This window comes from Anguilla anguilla, chromosome 2, assembly GCF_013347855.1.
Source record: "Anguilla anguilla isolate fAngAng1 chromosome 2, fAngAng1.pri, whole genome shotgun sequence".
Classification (NCBI taxonomy): Eukaryota; Metazoa; Chordata; class Actinopteri; order Anguilliformes; family Anguillidae; genus Anguilla; species Anguilla anguilla.
In genome coordinates, this window is record NC_049202.1 from 42348788 (window position 1) to 42372096 (window position 23309).

Below are 23309 nucleotides of genomic sequence, written 5' to 3' on the forward strand. Positions count from 1 at the left end.
CATTTACATGCTTACAACCTAAATATAAGGAAAACATGGGATGTACACGTACATTCTCCTCTTCAGACAAAACTATTTTATTTAAGACCAAAGAGGCGAGAGACTTTGCATAATAAAATTTTGCTGGTGAATTTAAAACGAAATAACATGTGCATTAGAAACAAAGAAGGTTTTTCTGTACTTTTTTGTATTTTTGTTCCTGTTTCGGAAGTATGTTTGCAGTTCCACGACATGCCATTAGAGGTCAGAGCTGATAGTACATTATTAACACCAGTATGGTAATTGTATTTTGCTTGGCCCTTGCCTATGGGACAATATACAATGCATACATTTGTATTATCTATACAAAGATAAAACATGGATACATTAACATTATTTGTAGCAAAGCTCTGGACTCCTAGGACTATTCTCAGAGGTCATTTGATGCCGAGCTATACCAACCATTTATAAAGTCAACTTTGTAAGCGCTATTTTCTTGTCTTCAACTGAACACATTTTGACCTACCGACCTGTTAAATCTCTTCAATGAATACAGTAAAAACTTCAACTAAATATCCATGTTCAGATAAAATTCAAAGAAGTGTCACATAACAAATGTTCAAGAAAAATTCAAGCCAAGCAGCAGCATTGCGTCCCGCAGTGTTGAACTTCAATTAAATAAATGGGAAGACTTTCTAAAACACATTTTGTGTTTATTAAATCAAGGATGAACAGGAGTGACATATTTACTCGGAAAACAAAGGCATTTACGGGGGACAACATTATTCTTTAGATAAATTTGACTACCAGCAACAAGTTCTGTAGGGTCATCTTGAAAGGCTTACAGCAAGCTAGCTAATCATTTTCAAGCCTACTTTCACCCAGAACACTTTGGCTACATCTAACCCTGGGTGGGCAAAACACCCAGACCAAGTCCCCTCTTATTTAGGCCATACTCTGGTGCGGGTGGAGAAGGTAGAAGCATCCACGCTTGGAGCTCAGGTGCAGTTGGGAGCCGTGCAGGTGGGAACAACAGTTTAGTCGGAGCACATTCTGCCTGCAAGCCTGAGATACAGAACTCTGGCAGAGACCAGAGGATTAGAATACAGCACATTTACCATAACTCTTACATCTCACCCTCTGAACAGCAAGGGGCACATCTACCCAATTAAATTACAAACAGATTCAATCAGGTCGTTAAGGACGTGGGTGGAATGAGAATTGGACACTTGTAGTTGTAAGTCCTTTTCCCATATTATAGGGTCCACTTTGACAGCATCATTCCCCTGTTATTTTGTTGGTTTAACATAAGAGGCCATTGGCTATTGGTGTAGTGGGAAGTAAACTAAGGGTGATCTCTGTGTATCCCTGGTGTATCAATGCAGCAAATATCTCAACAGTCTGTCAAGCTGTAACAACAACAGACAGTAGCAAAATAAATATCCATCCATAAATAAAATTATTTAATGGTCCACTTTCAGTTATTCAAGGAACAGCACTGAATGAATAACACTGTCATGAATCACTGCATTGTATATTAAGCAGTAATTATGGAAATGAAATTTGCTTTTAATGCAAATAGCACTATTCCCAGTTAAAAGCTCCTGTTAAAAATTATTTTGTTGTGGCACTACTGCAATCCATGAAACTAAAACTTGAACTTAATTCACATGAAAGTGGCAAATGAAATCATGCGAAGAGAGAGAGAAAGAGGAGGATGCGTGTGGATATGGAGAAATGAGGCAATCCGGTTCCCTGCAGCTTCAGTGACTAGCGGCAGGGATATGCGAAAGGAGCCTGTGGACAAAGTGAAATTTGTAGGGGGATTGGTGGGGGGTTGGATTATTTATTGTTTAAAAAGCAAATGCATGTCTGATTGCCAGAATTAAACTTTTAAAAACCCAATAATTTAAATAAAAACAATATAGTATTTCAGAGCCCTTTCATAAAACAAGGCAAATAGGACAGGGTGCTGGAGAGATTACACACACGCACACGCACACACACACATGATTGTGCACACATGTGCACGCACACAAACACACACACGCATCCATCCCAACCCATTATTTTAAAAAATGAAAGAAAAACACAAAACCCCAATCATAATAATGCTAACAATAACAATATTGATTTTCACCCAATGTTTCACAGATGGAGAATCTACTTCTTGTGTTCCTCCATTTACACCCTGCCCCCAGCCGATTAGTCAGTGGTCACTCTTGTTTGGTGACCCCCCCGTCGTCTACAGTGTCTGTGCTGGGGGACCAGGTACACCTCCTCTCCTCCTCCCACTTTTTCCTGCGCTCCACCTCCCACTCCACGAAGGTGTCGAAGAGGCTGGGCCAGGCCTCGTCCTCGCTGTAGTTGCTGAGGTCGGGCCCGATCACCTGAGTGAAATTGAGGAACATGTTCCACGTGTCCCGCGAGATGCCCTTCACCCCGGGCGGGTTCTCCGTCAGGAAGTCCAGCCAGCACTCCAGGATTGGGGGCATGTCCTGGGTGAAGACCAGGCGCCACAGCGCGATGGCGATGTCCCTGTGCAGCGACCGCTGGCCCTCCTCCGAGTCCAGCCCGAACTGGAAGGTGAAGCGGTACAGGTCCTTGAACTTGTCTTCCGCCTGGGCCTCCAGCAGCATGCAGGGGAACCGAGCGCAGATGCCCTCCAGGCTGTCCGCCTTGATGGCTTTGCAGCCCTCCACAAACTCCTTCCTGCAGAGAAGGGGAGGGAGAAATAAAGGGCCTTCAAGATCCTCCACTCACGTGTGCCACTGCTGTAAAGTGGCTGGGGATAGTTTTCACGGCTGCAACAGCATGGAGAGGCCGTTCACTTTCAATTCAGTTCAATTCAATTTGCATAATGCTTTTTACAGAAGCTGCCACAAAGATGATTTACAAGAAAACCAGAAAATGGGGAAACACCAGGACTGAACCCTCAAAAAAGCTAAACTCAGTGGGAACTCAGTTCCAGTCATCAGTTGAAATTTAACTTCACGCCGACACCCGCACATAGATTCATCTTCCACTGACAACAATGAGGCCAACTGCACTTACGTACCATGCACCTGCAGATAAGGAAACCAAGGACGCAGCTATTGCATGTTTCAGCTGACAAACTCCCGCAGTTAGATCAGCAACAGAAACATGCCAATTTCAGGCAATAAGGCAGAAAGAAAAAAAGTGTCTGCAAAGGCTGTCACCACCACATCCTGTTGTTAAAGATTCTCTGTGGTGAAGATGGTAAATGGTAAATGGTAAATGAAGATCCTTCATGCTGACATTCACAACAGAAATAAATGATTTTGCTCCTCAAACAGTTATGAGACCTGCAAATGGATGACATCCAGAGCACACAGGCATCGTGTGAGATCATATACCCTCATTTCCACTCATGAGCTGGAATCAGGCTTGCACCTGCCGATCCTAACTGATCAGGTACCGATTGCCTTTTCCATTGCACGTTTTAACACAGCTGTGGTCACAGATTGGAATGACTGTCTGGACGTCATCTCCTCAGCATTTACTACTGTTCATGACAGCAAAACAATGTCTCTGGGTTTCTAACTCTGCCCACAGCTTGCTATAATTTATGCCAGTGCCCACACAGTACAAGTAAAAAGATGATCTAAAACCATCTGGAGCCAAAATGAAATGATTTATCCAGCTGTGCACTACAAAATGGGTATTTATGTAGTTTCTGCTATGCTTTTCAAATACAGATATTATGTACCTGCCCGGTTTTTCAAAACATACATTTCAAGAGTAAGCTACATGAATACATAAATATTATGTTTGGTGAAACACGCCAAAACAAGATGGAAAATACAGTTATAACCCACCAGGAGATCCCTGGAGACACAGCACCACAGTGCCATCAGTGAGATTACCTCCAGTACTCTACAGCCCCTCCAAAGCCAGCATTCTGACCCTGTGGCTGTCTCAGCCCATCCTTAGTTTATTCTACCACGGCACAGAGTGGACAAACAGAACCTTGTCTCCTTCACACCGAAGAAGCATACACTGGCCCACTGCACTGTTACATCTGTAAAAATCCATTACTTAATAAATGCTAAAGTCCTCACCTCAACTTGCGCACAATTAGTAAAAAGAGAGAGAAAGAAGTGCAATGGTGCAAAGGTATAAATTAGCAAGAGATAAATTCTACATAAATGTTGCAGAATTGCTTTACTTCATTGAAGTACTGTTTTAAGGTACAAATGTGGAGCAAATGTTTGAAACAGCTTGCCAGGTCACGCATTAGAAGCAAAGACCAAAAGAGTTTCAAGCCCAGACTTGATACAGTCTAGTGCTAGCTACACTCTTTAGTTTTTATGTAAATGGTAAGCTGTATGTACTCTCTAGTCTGAAGTTAAATGGCCAGGGTAGTTGGCTGAATAGACTGGGTCTCTTCTCCTCATAATGTGTTGTTATTTGTTATTATCTCAAATTCCTCCATACATGTTCCAAAATTTCTAAATGTTCCAATGCAGTATTTTCAAAGTTATTCATAAACACTTTTACACTAAAGCCTAATATACAAGAAAACATTTTAATCATTGTACACCCTACACTCAATAAGATCAGCATTAGGTTCTCTTATTCCTAAAAGAGGATGAGCCACAAAACAGCCATTTCATTGCCCAGAACACATTTTAAGATCACAATTAGTGAAGGCGTCTTCATGATTATGTGGGAGAGAACATTCACACAGTATATCTGTGCATGTGTGAAATGAAAAATGACATCAAGTGTAAATGCGGTTCAAAGCAAACAATGCTGTGATAGGACCACGCTTGAGAATCTGCAGTATATATTTAATTGCTCTGCCCTCGCCATGGCAACGGGCAGCAGGACGCCTCTGGCAAGAAGCGAAAGATCCCTCCCAGTGGGTGGATTTATCGAGTGTAAATATTTCAAACCATTTCGTTAATCAAAGGGCAGTCATGCTAAATGACAGGGACACGGCGATGAGGTCAGATGCCGCCGCCCACAACTTCCACTGGCTCAAACCTCGAATGAAAATCCATTTAAGAGCCGGACGCTCCCGTTTCAATTACACCGAAGAAAACCGCAAAGTGAAAATAATCAATAGTCCCCGTTCGTCGGTTGCTTTAAAAGGAATTTAACCTGGCGCGATACCTATCCTGCCAAACATACACCTAAAATGAAGCCTCGGGCCCTAATGGATCGCACCGCGCGAAGAACGCAAGTGTCTGACCCACTTCCAGCGCTGCGTCCCTGTCAGTCAGTGGAGGTGAGCGGGGGCTCGTGTAAGCCGAGCCCTATCAGGGGCTGGGAGCGCGAGCCGCGACCGGGGAGATTAGGGAGAACAATGCTGAAATCCATCTGCTGCTGCGAATCAAACAGCCTGTCCCACCTCCTCCGGCCCGCTGCTGCACCTTCAGCGCTGCCGTCGCCCCAGGCTTCACAAACACCTCGCGCGGCTCCGCAGCGACGGCAGGAAACGGAGGACGGGGACGCCAGCTCGACTGGGCTAAACGCGACGCCGAGGAGCCCACCATCTCCGTGACAATAACACCTGGATAACCATCGGTGTTAAAAGCCACCGGAGACTTATGCGGCCCATGCAGTGTGATGATAAGGTGATGCAAGAACACACTGGTGGTTTGCCTGTTGGCGCATGTACTGCAGTTTATGCTCATCTGGCATTTCCTGATTCTCAGCAAACACAGGCCATAAATATATTGCTCCAATGTATCCAAGAAACCCCAGCCAACATCTCTATTGACAAGAAGGGATCATTCAGTACTTTGGTGGCCAATGCGCTCAATAGAATGGATCTTTCTGTAGTAGGGTTTAACGAGCAGAAGAGGTTGCATTACAAGAAAATAACATTGTTACATTCTGCATTCTCTAATTGCCTAATTTCACAATAATGCAATGATCTAGTAATGAGAGAGTTGGTCATTCGGTTCAGTTGATTGCTTCCTTTTATGTAAGTGACAAAATACATAGTTATTTTCAATACAGCTTACTTTGTTTAAAAAACCTGAATGGAGCAAACGGTAAACATGTTAACACATGTCAACACAACGCATGTTAACACATGTTAAAAAAGCTGGATTGATCGTTATGAGGCGCTTATTCTTTGGAGAAATTAACAGTTTTTTTTAACTGATTATAGTTATATACCTATTACCCAGATATAGTGGTTTTGAGTAAACTTGAATGAAATGGCAGCTAGACTTCTCACGTTTATCCTGAGGAACACTTTTAAATTTTGTATTATTTCTCGGGTATTGTTTTTAATATTTGGTCAATGCCCAACAGCTTTATTTTTAACAATTAGAGGAACTGGTCGATTTCCAATTTCCAGGTGACGACTATCAGCACTCATATAAAAGATGGACCTCTGCATTGTATGTGCCTTGGAAAGGGCTATGGGCTATAATGTCAACTTAATAAAAGAAGAAATCATAAAAATGTTTGCAGGAATAAGGTTTTTATTATTAAGTTTAGTATATAATTATTATTATTCTTACCACTTCTTGCGTAGCAAATTTTGAGGGATTTTATTCCTAGCACATGAGAAAACCCTAAACAGTGTGCACACTGACCTTTCTAATGAAACTGAAATGAACCGTAAGCTATATTGCTAGGAATATTGAGGATCTATACATTTGAAAATGTTTATTAGATTATGAGAACATAAAGCAGCTAGCCACAAACCCCTTTCTCCAATGAAACACCACAAGACAACAGTATAATTAAGGTGGCTAGCTAGCTAGGTAACATGACGACAGACAGTCATCTCATAGACAAGACACCACACCTTATTACATAAAATATTAAAACCACTTAAAGTATGCGCCCTGAACAAGAGATTCAAATTCAAATGCAGACTGCACCCTATACCAATCTTGTCACAGGTTTCTTGCCTCTTTTCAGAATTTGAAAGTCATTATTTATCCTTGACAAGCTGTATCACCTGCTGTTAACGATACGGTGCACTCAGATAGATATCAGTGATATTTGGAAACTGTTAACAAGTGATGACAGTGGCATTAAGAAATAAGTTGAGATTCAAGATGGGTGTCAATAACTTTAAAGTTTGTTTCAGTTCTAACTGACATATAACCAGCTTCCTCGGACAACATCCCGCACTGCCACACTCTGCAGTGCTAAGCTCTTCCTGTCCCCACCCCAGGTCCCACACCCAACCCCCCCATGTTTTCTCACCTTGTAAACTTACACATGGTGGCAGCCTGGAACTTCCAGGCCAGTAGCAGCACACGGAACTCAGCGGGGTCCACGCACAGGTCGTTACAGAAGCGCTCCATGCCCTCTTCCAAAATGGCGTCGTCCTGCTCGTCCTTGTAGTGGCTGAAGAGCTCCTCGATGCGCAGCAACGAGAAGTCCTCGCCGTTGGCCGACAGGTCGTCCTTGAGGGGGTCTCCCGAAAGCGCCGGGATCACCGGCGTCTCCGCGATCACCTCCATGGTCTTGGTCCCGTTGGCCAGCAGGTCCCCAGTGGACTTCCCGCACACCGGGCCCGGCTCCGCCTCCTTACAGCCTCCGCCTCCGCCCTTCTTGTGATGGGACTTGCTCCCCGGATCCTTGTCTCCACTCTTGCTGCCTAGCGAGGACGATGGGTTCTTGCACTTGGTGACGCACTGGCCCATGTCTCTCTCGGCCCCAACCGTCCTCCTCCCCTCCCCCGCTCTGTGCTTCAGGCCTGGCTGGCTCCGCCTCCACGCCCAGCCACGCCCCTCAACATGCCATCATATCCTGCAGGGGAAGACAGGGTAGATACAGAGTCCACTGGTGACCTCCAGACCAAATTGGTAAAACGGTCTCCATTCTTCATACAACCATAAAGGCATTGATCACTGATAAAATATTAACTATTCACTTTTGTCAGCACATAATGCTCAATTCTACACCAATATATACAGCACAAGTTATTAGACTGCACCTTTACATACGGAAACCATCAGTGTTTTGACCAAGAACGCAGACACGTCCAATCAGAGTAGCCCAATGAGACTTGGGGGTGTCTCCAACATTCTTCAGGTATTCTGAAGCTATGCTTGTGATCGATGCAACTGTGTGAACTTCCATGCAGGCTATGTTTCGGGGATTTTTTCGGCAGCACGATTTCCTCGTGACAACATGTCTGGCAAATTGGTCCCTTTTACACTGACGTAATCTACCCGCATTAAGCGGGTGGTCGGGTGCTAGTTTCAGAGCCTGTAATACATTTCCTGGAAGAATTCCAATGTAGTGATTTATCAAAAGGAAAAATATAACCACAGTAAACAGCAACCTTTGAAGTTGGGCAGACTCGGGGAGGATTAATTATCACAGCCACAGGCTTCGGAGGAGTCATGCGGTGCTGGTACTGAACCCTCATTCCCCGTGCCATCATCCAGAGTGTGAGGCACTGACAGGGACCAAGCACAGCACAGCATCTCTCTTTTGGAAATCAGGCTTACAGAGGGGTTGATAAGTCCCCAAGGTGAGGAATTTCTGTAGTGTCCAAAGTTTTTAAAAAATTAAACCTACAAGTCCCCAGAAGCTGAGTATGTGAGTGTGTGTGTGAGTTTCAAATGCAAATGAACAGGTTCACGAATGGTGCTGTGAAAAACAGTTTTTTTTTAAATTTACCTTTCTCTAAAGCTGACTGATATTAACACAGAGATAATGGACTTTGGACTAACAGGAATGGAAGCGTGAGGGCACAGAAAACAGTGATCGAATGATCAGGGTTTAACAGCCGTAATGTCCCCTTGACCTGAGCGCGATGAGCTCCTGTGATACTGCTCTGCCTACACTAACAGAGTCAAAGCTGGACAGGGCTCCAGTCGTACATCGTGTGCCTTGTGATCTATGTGAGGAAGCAACTAGCAACTTGCTGCTGTTTGGGAGAAAAATGGACCATTCAAATTTAACATCTCAAGGAGCACCAGTGGCCTGGAAGATGAATTAAAATATAGCACAGTTACATAAAAAAAAATATATACTGTTTTATGCTTCATGGCACTAAAGCAATAAAAATAGTAACAGCTACGGAAAAGCTAAACGCTTTAAGCAAATGATGTAAAAACAGACAATATACCCAGAGTGAGAGTGAGTTGGGGGGATGATGATGGGGGATGTACTTTTTATAAATATGAGATCGAGCAGCAGTCCCTATACCAATCCCTACGGCACTATGTTCACGTGTGACCCCTCTGTTTATTAGAATTTGCACTTCATGCTGAAGCCACTGTGAGTCCACTCGAATGGGAAAAGCTCATTTCATACCTCTGCAGTTTAGTTTCATTACTTCTCCTCCTATGTTACTTTGTCAAAGATTTTTGAACACCCAAACATATAATATTGTACATGTGATGAGTCAAAACATACAGGCTTCCTAAAAACAGATTTGTCCACCCCTCTGTGGGACAGATGTTGACTATGCCTTAAATGCCAGTTTGGCCTTATAACAAATAACTCATCCCAAGTGATGGATCTCTATATTTTGCATGAGAAGACTATTAAAATTACTACGGAAGTAAACTTACTTAAAAAGTCAGTTATATAAGATCTAGAGGAGAGGTACAATAATCTTAACCAGCTGAAAACATAACTCAAATCAAAGCAAATATGGTAAAACAGAACCCTCACCTTTATAAAATATAATCCAAAAGTCAATCAGTCATTCATTTTATATCTTGCATGCATAATCTGATTAGCCAGATTTGAGTATGATGAGGTTCAGTCACAAAATAATGAATAACCAGTGCCTTTAAACAACACTGCGGTAGGCTATGGAGACACAAATACGTAACAACGGGTAATACTTACAAAAGTGTTTCAGAATGCATCGGTGGTGGGCACAGGAGGAATCATCTTCTCATACTGCAGCATTGAGATTGGGATCCAAAATTCTGAAACACAACCACACAACTTTTGGTTACCATGAGCAGCATATGATACCCCAGCCAGGCCACAGGAGCCTGGACCTGAAGGCTGTAGTTGGATTCTGTGTTTAGACACAGCTGTTGTATCTTCGAGAGCAGAACTTCATTGTGTTGCTGCTGGGGAAATAATTCAATATTAAGAGATACCAGGGATTCATAATATTGAACTTGTTACCCAGAAAAATGAGAAAGTCACCATTACCATGTTAGACATGCAAGAGAGCAGATCTTTAGTAAATTACTTGTCCTTAACAACATAGAAAAATTGACAGCAAAGATGACATTGAACCTGCTGTAGGATATTTCATTGTACAGAGACAAATCTTTCAACAACTCCAGGAACCATGCTACTTTAATAAAAATAAGTCATTTGAAATGGTCCAGTTGTATGAATAAGGATGATACGCTGTTCTAAGAAATACTGAATAAATCAGTTTTCTAGTTATTCAATCATCCGTGGCTCAGTGGGTTTTTTTTATTTACCATTATTCCTGCACCACTTTGAGCACCAGATCAAAATTAATTCCTTGTAAAATGACAGGTAAATTTCAATTCATGTAATTTGCTCAAATTCAAAAAAAGGTGTGAGCTAAAGCAATATTTTGCTTTATTTGTGCATTTTGACTCGGAGATGAGTCATGAGTTAAAAGAAAAGTGCTCAGACAACTGAGAAGAGGCACATCCTCATAAGTAAATACATGCAGCAGAGAAGATGAAACTTGGCTCAACCTTTGTTCAAAAAGTCCCATATGACGGCTAATCTGATGACGGAAACATCACATTTTTCAACTAAAAATGGGACATTATAGTGTGTGAACTGCTCTCGCTAAATATTTGGACGCAGTTGTGCAGTTACTCAATTTGCCTCAATACTTTACGGAGTCAGTGGCTGACATGGCAGCGACTCACAGCTGTTGTGCAATAAGTAGCACAAACTGTGCCTGGTGTTTTTTTTCTCAGTGGATCTACCTGCGAATGTCTGTTCAGCATATAAATTAGGCTGTGCAATGCAACTGCTTTCCCAAACAGCTCGTTTGCTCTGTCGTTTTTATTCTCGATCCCTAATGGTGTCAGCAATGTTGTGACGTGATTGAGTTCACTTCAGGAGAAACACACAGTAAGCAGAGCAAGGGAAATGCTCAATAAGGGACAAAGGTATAGGCCTACATCAGCAGGCAGGGAATAGGGTGGCCACAGTAAATGCCGCTGATCCATCCTTGTAAAGGCTGTTAGATAAATCAGTGGGACAGAAGAGCAATAATGGCCCATGGAATGGCCCACACTATTCCTATTTAAATTAAGAAAATCTGTGCTGTATTTCTTAAGTGCTGTAATGTCTACATGCTGAGAAACAAAAAATATAAAAAATACCAGTGTATAAAAGCTGAGAATCTGTACTTTAACCACATGTGAATTGTTTGAAAGGGGGGAGGGGGTGGGAAGTCTTTGTTCCAATCATTATGGTGCTCATATATATATATATATTTCTTGAGCCTTTCTTAATGTCAACCAATTACCAAATCTCTCCCCAGGCCTGCTGTTGCCATTTCGAATGACAATTGGCCCTCCACTGTAAAATGTAACCTATTTATTCATTCTATTAGCTCTCATAAGAAGTCTGTAAACACAGACAATAATATTCTGCCTTCTTTCAGAGGTGACACAATGTATTGAGTATTAAACCTTTCATGAAAAGCTATTAAAAATGCTATGGCACTGTTGATGAATTTTGCTACAAAAACAAAAACTACTGAATAAAACACATCAAATTAGGGAAATTTGTATGTTTCTGGCCAGGTGAAAATGATGCAAACCCAAGCCAGCAGCTAGAATGAAATTATGAGTAACTGAGGCCAGGACAGTTGTGCGCAGTTGTTTAACATCACTTCACTTCATGTGCATGTAGTCTTTACCCTACACTAGCATATAAGGTAATGTCACTGAATAAAACATATTTAAACAACCATGGAATTATTACTTCTCATTCCTAAAACTAGTTGTTGCCTCTTTGGATGTGTGGAATGGAAAGAGTATTTTCAGATTTGCAGTTATACCTTTGCATGCAAATATATGCACATGGAATCTTATATCAAACTGCACCCATCCCCCACAGCCAAGTAAAGAGATCTTTACAGCTGAGTTAGGCTGGACTGATGACAAATGAACCTGGAGCTACAGTGTTCTGTTTAGTTTCCACATGGCAGCGGCAATTTGTAATCGGCTGAGACCATTTTAAGCATATACAAAACATCAGAACACATGAACAGAGCAAACAGAGGGCTAAACTGAGGGATTTATCAAAACAACTTACCAGGCATTCACTGATCAAGGAAAAACACAGCATAAAAAAAGATCCAAATAAAAACCACATAACATACAGATATTCTATAGTATGGGTCAATGAGAAAACAGCAAACTAGTACTTCTATTGACTGAAACAAACAGTTAAACACAGTACGGCTAATGACTTGATACAACCCCTGCTTACATAACAAAAGAGCATACTATTGGAAAGCACCTTTCACCATTTCAAAATGGGCAAGTTATGACAACGAAAGAAAAACTCATCATTGAAAGGTGAACTCATTGAAAAACTATGTTTTATGACGTGCATCTTGTACATACATGCATGTTTCTGCATTTTCAACCATGTCTACGCCTAGAAGCCAGCACTCCTTCTCCAGTTGATACAGGCTAGTTTACCTGAGCAGGTCTGATTATTTAAACATTCAACTATCTTTCAGAAAAGATTTTTGAGTGTAGTAATGTGTTGTTTGTGCAAGATAACAGTTTTACAAGTAATTAGCACGGAAAATACATTTTTTTGAAAGGGCTTTTATTTCAAAGTGATCAAATGCTGTCAAGCAGTACCACTGCTTATCAGCTGTAAGGAGGAGTTTGTGTTCTAGACTCACAGGTTGTGGTTGAGAAAACTCAATTATAAGCCATTCATAGATATAAAATATTTTGGAAAATGTTTTCCCTTTAAAAGGTTCTTCAATTAGACAGAGGGACAGAGTGGGAGTGTGATTCTGCACTGTAGCACAAAGAGTCAGGACTCCAGACTGGAGGCTGGTCATGGCTCCAGTTTCTATGGTTTTAGCTGGTTTTGTTTCTATGGTTTTAGATGGAATACTCATCCCTACCTTTGTGGGACTGCAGCTGAGCCCTTGAACAGCCTGCCTGACAACCCCAAGGCCTTAATCTGATAATCCTGGCTGACACCACTTGGCCCAGCCCCTCCCTCCCTCCTCCCTCTCTCCACACAGCTGCAGTATGTGCCGTCACTGTATGGCTGGGGCTCACCTCTTTCTGTAGCATTGTCCATGACATGGATAAAGGACCACGGCTCTCAGACATATGCTGGATGTGAATTCAGCAAATTTGTGCTCCAGGTACATTTGCCAGAAAACAATGGGGGGCACCTGAGCATGGTGGATAAGCACGTCGGCGGTTTTTGTTTTCTGCTGTTTAAGCAAATCATGGCCGCTGGCAGTGTGAGCAAATGTAACAGAAGAATATGCCATTACCACACTATATTGGTGCCCTGCTTCAAACTGAAAAAGGCAGGGGTTCAAAATTTATAAATGACAGACACTTCACAACAAAACAGTAGACTAGAAGTGGGGGGTTGGGTTTTTGTTTTTAATCAACTTCTGCATATTTTACACACATCTGTGACATTTCAGGAAAGGTTCAAACCCCTGCACCCTGCCCCCGATTTCCCTATAAAAACCACATTCAGTTGTTTAGCTGAAATTGATTTTCCCTTCAAATGAAACTTTTTTTGCTTTCAAAATAGTCCCCAGGACAGCAAAAACACAAAAATGCATAAAGAACTGTTGCCCAAAAAGTTACCCAGATTTTTAAAGAGAAGCTGCAGAAATCCTACAACCAAACAAGTCTGTTATACGTAAAGCAGCAGGTCCAAGATAGTTGAGACAGTTAGAAGCTGGTTACTTTGAAATGGAAAAATATGCTAAGAATTTGGTTCATCCATGCCCAAAGAAAGACACAAATTAAATATAGCTGCAAGCAGCGATGAGGGGGCCAAGCAGCAAACACATCACCAGTTATTAGCCAAAACACATTTCTACTTATTGCAGCGCCCCCAGTGGTCAAATGACGGAATTTTTTTTGTGCTTCCTCAAAATGGGGTACTGAGTCTATGTACCAAGTTTAGTGTCGATACATCAAAGCGTTGCTGAAATATGAGCTCACTTCCTGTTTGGCGGCTTCGCCGCCATTTTCGATTGACTGTAATGGACGAACGGTTTTGTCTCTGCCTTGGGATCTCCCAAGATGACCACACACTAATTACTTTTTTAAGGCAAACACATCAACAGTTATTGGGCAAAACGTGTTTTTACTTATTGCAGCGCCCCCCAGTGGTCAAATGACTCACGCTCTTTTTTTGCACATCCTCAGGAAGGGGTACTGAGTCTATGTACCAAGTTTGGTGTCGATACATCAAAGTGTTGCTGAAATATGAGCTCACATCCTCTTTGGCGACTTCGCCGCCGATTTCGATTGGCTGTGACGGACGAACGCTTTCGAAAATCAAAAATCCTTCTGCTAACTTTTGTGAGGCTTGGTCTGAACATCATCTGTGCCAAATATGGTGAAGATTGGACAAAATTTGTGGCCTGTGAAAATTTTTAAAATTTTTTCAGAAAAAATGGCGGAAAATTCAATATGGCAGAAATTGATGTAAATGGGCGCGCTGAACTCGGCTTCATCCAAAGGTATCCAATGGTACCTCATTTTTAAAAAATCAGGCGTATGACTCAAAACTTACATGCATAAATGTACCTCCAACTTTGACCCATTGGTGGCGCTAAAACGCTTGAGGTGGAGACATGAATCTCGGTGAAAAGAATCATGGGACTGTCCCCAATCAGTGTGCCAAATTTCAAAACTTTTTATCATACGGTTCTAGGGGCTGCCATAGACACCCTAGCCAGAAGAAAAATATGATGATGATGATGATGATGATGATGAATAATAAGAAAAGGTACAAACACAATGGGTGCCTACCAGCTTCGCTGCTTGGCCCCCAATGACAGCTTGGGATATAAGCCCCATAAACTGGGCTGGACGATAAGCCTTCTGAAGCACTAGTCCTTAGAAAAATACATTTATTCTCACCCATAGGTGAGATGTTTGCCACAATGGCATGGGTTTCCCGGAATTAAGGGAACCCTCAAATCCTCTTGTTAGTCCTCTGGGCGACCAAGCAGCCAAATTTGGTAGGCAAGCCAAAATATTTGATAGCCCTGGAATATATATGTATATCTGTAACATGATTTTCTGTACAAACTTACTGTACAACACTGTTCACAATGTGTTTCCCAGAGTAAATGAGAAGTCAGCTGATAAACAAATTTGTTAGCAAGAATTGCCATCAATTTAAATGAACATACTCAGCAAGGCAGCCTGCTAAACTATGTATCACCAATGGCACTCCCCCAGCCACTCTCAATCTAATCCTATACTGTAAGTTAGCCAGAAAACAATAGGGTAGCTAAAAAGCAAAGGTTTGGAACTTTCAAAATTGCATTTCATTCAGTTTCTAAAAATGCTAGTCATATAATAATAATTAAAAACACCCACAGACAGGTCCAGAATTATTGGCACCCTTGATAAAGATGACCAAACAATGGCAGAATAAAAAAAAAAACAACACTGACAAAGAGCAATATTGTTAGCTGAAAAAAATGGAAAAATATTATTTTTTACCAATACATTTTTTTTGGCAAAAACTTTTGTTTTTAACAAGTAATAATTTTCTTTGCATTAGAACTTTGATTGGAACAAGGTAGGCTATTATGGCACAAAAAAGAGCCATAGTGGGGTTTGCCGTTGGAACAATGATTATGTTGACAAATCATACTTTTACATGTACAGGCCCTGGCATTTTTTTAAGAAATCATTGAACTACATGAAGGACCAAGTAATTCTGGCCAAAACTCTAGTATCCCCCTACTGGAAGCTAGAACTTGGTTCCAAATACATCACTTCACAAGATGATACTAAACATTCCTCAATGTCAACAAAGAAATGGCCCAAAAAATAGATTCCGGCTTATAACACAAGAAGATCACAAGTTTTGGGAAATAATTTATAATAAACACAAGATACTTGTGCCCTAATGATAAGGATAAGCACTCAATGAAGAAATCCAATCCCATTACCAAAAGAAAGTCCAACATGCCTATGAATATTTATACTATGGGACTACACACTACGAATGTATTACATGGCCCATAGCAGCCCCCAAACAGCATTTCCAACTTCAACCGACCCGTACTCCGTTGATGCGAGCTCCAGGTATTGACAATGCCGATGCTACATACCCCACCACATGGCCCCTACTGGCCACCACAACCCAACGTTTAGATAGACAGGCAGTGCGAGCCAGCATATCACCAAGGTTATCAAGTGGGCACCTCCCTTCACCGGTGTTTCGTCAAGTTAGGCCCACGACACCTTGGGAAGGCTCAACAGTTCCAGCGTCCCAGAACCACCCCCCTCCATGCTAGCTCTGATTTTCCATGATACCCACATGCAGAACTTCCTTGTGTTATCCTATCCTTATATCGAAAAATTCCTGATCACAATATCACACATGAAGCAGAAACAGTGAAGAAAAGGAATACGCTTACCCTTTGTTTACTTTGCTGACATTATTTCTCCTCAACCAAATCCACTGACTTCCTTTCAATGCTTCTTCCGACACCTCATTTACCGCCTTTTGCAAACTCCACCCACGAATCCCCAACTCTCCCAATAATGATATAGTCGATCGAGCTATAAACCCTCTACATCCCACTTCTACCGGACAAACATTAGCTTTCCATCCCCGCTGTTCAGTTTCTGCTGCCACATCTGCATATCTAAGCCTTTTCCTTTCATAAGCCTCCTCCACTGAATCCTCCCAGGGCACCGTCAATTCTATAAAATAAACTATCCGCTGACTCGCAGACCATAACACTAGGTCAGGCCTCAAGTTAGTGCTAACTATCTCTCGTGGCACAATGAGTTTTCCTCCCAAATATACCTGCATTTCCCAATCATTAGCTCCCATTAGGTGGCCTGACTCATGCCTGCCTAAAAACCTACCTCCTCTACATTTCTCTCCCTCACGGACAAACTGAATGGCTGCACTCTCTACCCGATTACATCCTGAATTCACCTGTACTCTTCAGCTTTCAATTCCTGTCGCTAAGCTTTTCAAAACCTGGTTATGTCGCCATGTATACCGACCTTGAGAAAGACTAGTCTTACAGCCTGACAGAATATGCCTCAAAGTTGCCGTCTCTGAACACAGTGGACACGACACATCTACCCACTGTTTTAGGTTCTGTGGTGATGGCAGCACATCACAAGTAGCCCCTATCAGGAATTTTATACGATATTCCTCCATACTCCACAGGTCCCTCCAGCTAAGATTCCTCTTCTCTACACTTTCCCAGTTCATCCACTGTCCCTGCTTAGCCTGGGCCACAGCCTTTGTACACCTCACTACTTTCTCTTGTCGACGTACCTGCTCCACCACCAGCTTCCTCCTTTCTGAGGGGCCTGGTTTGCTCCATACTGGTTTCCCTGAGCTGAGCCCTAAGCCACCCCGGCCTTGTTGCACCTTACCTACAATGTCTGTAAGGCCTAAGAGCTGCCTTTGCTTCCTGTACAGCCTGTCTTGGGTTCCATTTCCTCCCTCTAGTTGGATTTGGGACCAAGTGACTAACTGCTGCATCTTTGCTCCCTGATAGCAACAACTCTGTTCTCACCTTCATGCACTTAAACTCCTCTGTTAGACTAGTTACTGGTAGCTGGAGAATGCCTTTCCCATACAATGCCACACTACTAATACACCGAGGAACTCCTAGCCATTTCCTAATATACAAATTAACCAACCTCTCAAGCCTTTCCACCTTTGATATTGGCACTTCATATACTGACAATGGCCACATCAACTTAGGGAACTGCAAACACCATAACTTCAACTTGCCTGGAAGCCCTGACTTCTCTATCCTTCCTATCCCCTCTACAACGTCTTTCTTAAGTTGTTTTATCTGTTCACTGTCATTCAACTCCCCATTTTACCACCTACCCAAACTTTTCACTGGCTTGTCCCTTGTAAAATAGATTCTTCTTAAAAACAAAGTTTTTCCTGAATAAATGGCATTAGTATAAAAGAAAATAATACACCCGCTTTAAAAGCATACAATATATAGTGCCTTCCGATATTCACCACCATCAAAGTTATTCACATTTTGTCCCATTAAACGTTCACATTTTAAAGCACCAACTCATTTTGTCCTCTTCACCCACACAATAAATGTAACACATGTATGATAAAAAACATTTTTCATTCAACAACATTTTTTCAGAAGAGAAAGACTTAGGTTTCTTGTTTAAAATAGTATTCACCACCCACAGAGTCGATGCTTTGTAGATCGGCCTTTGGCAGCAATTGCAGCCGAGTTTTCTCAAGTATGTCAGTCGGAGCTTGCACAATTATTTTTTTGGAATTTTTGGCCATTTCCCCAAGCTAATTTAGTCCAACTCTGCCAAGTTAGACAGAGCGCATTTTAAGGATGGCAATTTTTTTCAGGTCATACCACAGATTTTATGAGATTTAAATCTGGGCTTTTGGCTGGGCCATTCCAAAATACTGACCTTCTTGCTTTTAAGCCATGCCTCTGTAGTCTTCACTATGTGCTTTGGGCCATTGTCCTATTTGAACATGAATTTTTGCTCTAAGCATAGATCTCTTGTAAACCCAACCTGGTTCTCTTCAAGAATTTGCTTGTACTTGGCTCCATCCATCCTGCCCTTGATGGCAACAGGCAAATGGAATGCCCCTCAGTAAGGATGATCGTGGGGATCATTGTGCTTATGATCTCTCTGATGAGCTTCTGAATTAAAATCTTTCGCAAATAAGATGTCACATAACAATGATTGAGTATGTAACAAGGAGGGCATACACGACACATATCCAGAAGAACTGGTAGTTGACTCATCCCTTCTCAAATTTAGGCTAAAAATGTGTCAATAAAATTCACTGCTGGTTTACCTTCTCGAATTCAAAACTAAAATTCAAACAATGTACAACTGTACCATGTAAATGGCTGCTTACTTTCATAGGTTTTGCTTGTTCTGCATGTCAGATGTAGACCTGTTCCAGACACACATCAGAGGGCACATCTCCTGAATACCATGGGCCATGGAATGTGACCAGCCATGGCCATGGTCCACACAGAGACCGTTTCCTCCATTATGCCTTATGATTGTGAACACTCCTTCTCTTTCATTCATCCACACTGATTTTAACACATCTGTTGTTGATTTATTAATTTAATGTTAGCGCTCATGAGGCTATCCTCATCAGATGGCCTATGTGATCATTGCTTTCTGGAGACACATGGAGAAAATACTATTTTCTTCCCCAGCAGATGATTCACGACAGCCCATCTGAGTCACGTAGCACATTGAAATTGTGTGGGCAAATATACTGGTCTTGAGCATCCTGTTGGTGAAAAGCTTTGCTCATATACTACCCATTCTGCGTGAAAGCATAATCATGACAGACTGTACAGACATACCCACTGAAAACACATTCCAGTGGAAACAATTGCATGTGCTCTTAATCTACCCAAGAGAACAAACTACACAAATTTTCACTGAAAAAAGTCAGCTGGCTTTATCATCCTCCATTCTAAGAAAGTCTATAAATGTGTGAAAGGTGTCATGGTAGCAGCTGTGACAGACTTTCTGTGAAATTAAGCTACAGCCAGGCTTGATTCACACACCGCTATTTTGGTTCAACGATAATAAAAAACTGCCCTTAGTGCAGTTTTATATTTGCTCACATAACCATGTAGGACCATAGGTAGATGTTTCTCATCTATACAACTAACAGAAGAAACACTTTGAAGGTGTATAAAGAATGAGGAAAATTTGGTCACTTAGGCTTGTAGTATGTTTTTTTGGATTGTCCCATGGTTGTAATTAATCATGTAATAAAGCAGTAGTACAAATGATTTTCAATACATGCCTATAGTAGGTCTGACAACAATTGTAGTTGTTCATCCAAATTACAAATCCTGTGTGTGTGTGTTTGTTTGTTATATCACTGTATTAAGGCCAAAAGGGGTGCCAACAAGCATATTCAGGTGCAACCTAAAAAGAAATCTGGTGAGGCATTTTGCTTCAATCCACTTCATCTGATATTACTTTTTGTCTCATTACATGACCCTCTGGGATTCTAAATAAAACCCTTCAATATCACACAGAACCCCATTTATTACTGCCTTTTGGATAGCGACATGTTCTTTTAAGATTTCGGACATAACCTAAATATTAAGAATTTCGTAACACAGTGTGCAGCCTTTAACAGGAAAGATTTTATATTGAAAATCTACAGTACATTAAATTGGTGTAATTGGTAAAATAGTTGCAGTATTGCAAAAGAAATGGTAATTGAAATACACAGCAACTATCTAGTTTTATACTTTATTGCTGGAACACACACATGCTGAGTAGAACAGCTGCTTGCATGGCATCACTTAAAAGATTTTAACTTCCATAATATTATAGGGATATTTAACAGTGTGGGAACCTTGGTACTGGTCAACATTACTTAATACAACTAGCCTTAAAACATCTGCCACAAAAATGATCCATTTTTAAAGGGTTCACAAACCACACCATCCACATAAAAGCAGAGCTCAATAAAACATAATTTCCATTTGGAACTATAACACATAGTGAACATGTCTATAAAGAACCTGCAATTAGGCCTAACTGGCATAACTGTGCAACATTGGCCTGTAACAAACTATGAATGAGAATGGGAGGATACTGACCGCCGTTTTGCCATAATCGCCGTCTCTCTTTGCAACCGTTGAAAGGTCAGCGGCTCTGATGCAGCATGATCCTCCACTGTGACCTCACCTCAGGAGGCCAGTTAATTACAGTGCCGCACTGAGGAGGCCAGGTGCAGAGCTGGCTGCTTCCCCCCCCTCTCTCTCTCTCTCTCTCTCTCTTTCTCTTTGAGGGCAGCTCTGCCATGGCAGTATTGCACTCCACTCGCCCTCCTGGCCTTAGCGCCAGTGGCGCCACTCTGAGCCCCATAGAGCCTTAGTGCAACGATTCTCCATCGCCCTGTCAGCAACTCTGGGAGGACTATCAGTGCCTCACTCACATTGGTGTCATGTTGCCAACTGCTTATGCTGCCTATGTAAAAAATTCAAAATAATTATAAAAAAAAGACTGAAAGCAGAAGGTGACTGACTGAATAACACCAGACCCTCACAATGTGAGCTCGTCCTGGACAAAACAGAATGTCCCAAATAAACATTGAATAGATGTATGCAGTGGCAGGATTAAACTGAACAGGACATACTGAGGCAGTATGCAGAAGACAGAAACATGAATACAAAATAAATTAATTAATAAAAATAAATATGCCAAATGACAGGCATCATTGACTATTATGATTGTGTTTGAATGACAGCACATATTAGATTATGTTTGAGTACTGCAGTTTTAGAAGAGAAATGTGTTATACACTAGGCACACTTGACCAGTAGAAATTATGTTAAAGTGAGTGACAGACATTCCACTCCACTCTATATTATTATTATATATTCAGTGGTTTTGGGTAAATGTAAAAATATGATTTCCCTTCCAATATGGTGGAAGACAAATAAGAATAATAATAATAATAATAATACATTTCTAGGCAAAACGACCATAGACATTGGTTGACATGATAATTTGCCTTACAATACTGCATTTCAAGTTGCATTCCAAATGCATACCAAATTCACGTTGGTGGTTTTGTTAATTTAGACAAACTGGGAGGACACAGAGTACGGCTCTCTTTCTGGGAAATGTGAGCTAAGAGGACAGGTAAGGTTAGAGACAGGTCGTTAAATCAATTCCGAAAGTGTCTGCTCTGTCATTAGCTCCACCTCTGCTCTCAGCATCAGATAACTTATCTGAAAGGATGTTCACCCTGATCCGAGAGCCCATTCCCACACCCGACACAGTTTAATTAAAAATGTTCAATAGCCTGCTACACTGTTACTGTCATCACAAGGACACATCGATGCACTTCTTGAGCTCCATTATGAAGGTTATCTCAGACTCACCGTTCACGGACAGGACTGACAATCTGACGATGGCATGCGCAGGTCTGTGTCTTTAGGTGTGTCGGCGGCACTCTTAGACCGCATTCTACTTTTCCCCAAACAGATGCCAAAAGTAACGTTAAATACGTTATTTCACACATGGCTACTGTGCCTCTAGTTTCAAATAAACATAATAACGTTACCAAAAACCACATTATAAGCACTTTACAATACGTATCAGCTCTGGTTAATGGGACGAATTTCCCCCAGAACCATGTTATTTCAACGGGAAACCGAAACTTTGTAAGCAAAGTTTTTCGATCAGGCACAATTGTTACATCAGCAATCTAGTCTAATTTACCCAATATAGTTCTGTGGTTCAAACGCAACCAGCCGTAACTGTATTACTAGCTATAAATAGACAGCTACTGAAATCATTTTCAAGTTTCATAAAGTCAGAATGCAGCACGCAAAAATTGTTATAACTGCTAGCAAGATGATTATCTTGTCGTCAAAACGACTGCCAAGCTATAAACAAAGACGTCTATCATTTTAAGACAACGTTGTACAAGTAACTAACTTAGCTAGCATAGCTGATTCAGTTTCGATATTGACTTTTTACGTGTAATCAAACAACAGGAATAAGGGAACTATCTAGCCAGCTAATACATTTACTTGTATTCCAACTAAAATGTATATTTACATTGCCACCGAACATGCTAATTGCCTGGTGAATTAGCTTTAAAGCTAGCTAACTATTTAGCCAGCTGCATTTAAGCTAACTATATATTAGCTAGCGTCACCGTGTTCGCAATGAAGTGGCTGACTGGCTAGCTAACTACTGTAGCTAGCAGGCTAGGTAGCTTGCAATATTTTTTTCCGCGGTCAGTTGTTAAAGTTGAAAGAAACGGAGAATAAATACTTAGTTAGATGGTGAATAAAAAATACAATTTCACTTAGATCATAACATTCTTACCTTTTAAATGGATCGATGTACTGTCGAGAATTTGACACTCATCACTCCCCAGCCTTTTAAGTCCCACACAGGTTAGACAACGACACAAAACAGCCTTCTCGTATTGACAAACGTCCTACCTTCCGACTGCTTTTTAACATAACAATTCAACTCTTCTTTATCACTACCTTTCCCTTCAGACGTCTAGGCAATAAACTGGTAAGAGCTGGTAGAGATTAGTTTCTTTTTTATTTCTTCCCTTCTCTTTTCCCCTGCCCCAGTTGAGTGTATATTAATGTGAATTTTCCC

At 41.4% G+C, this 23309-nt stretch overlaps 1 protein-coding gene across 1 annotated transcript; it reads right to left on the reverse strand.

Moving 5' to 3' along the window:
• Nucleotides 1–53: 53 nt before the first annotated feature.
• Nucleotides 54–23306, reverse strand: dcun1d3 (defective in cullin neddylation 1 domain containing 3). The gene is made up of 4 exons (XM_035406037.1): nt 23022–23306; nt 9790–9872; nt 7180–7728; nt 54–2691 (listed from the first exon to the last, which is right to left on the reverse strand). The coding sequence occupies exons 3-4, from the start codon at nt 7620–7622 to the stop codon at nt 2196–2198; spliced, it is 939 nt and encodes a 312-aa protein (XP_035261928.1). The 5' UTR covers nt 7623–7728; nt 9790–9872; nt 23022–23306; the 3' UTR covers nt 54–2195.
• Between the last annotated feature and the right edge of the window lie 3 nt (nt 23307–23309).

Excerpts from the sequence above, each read along its gene's own strand:
- dcun1d3 (XM_035406037.1), bottom strand. The coding sequence starts at position 7,622 with ATGGGCCAGTGCGTCACCAAGTGCAAGAACCCATCGTCCTCGCTAGGC. Across the intron at positions 2,692-7,179 it reads ACCATGTGTAAGTTTACAAG|GAAGGAGTTTGTGGAGGGCT; the intron begins GTGAGAAAACAT and ends CCTTCTCTGCAG.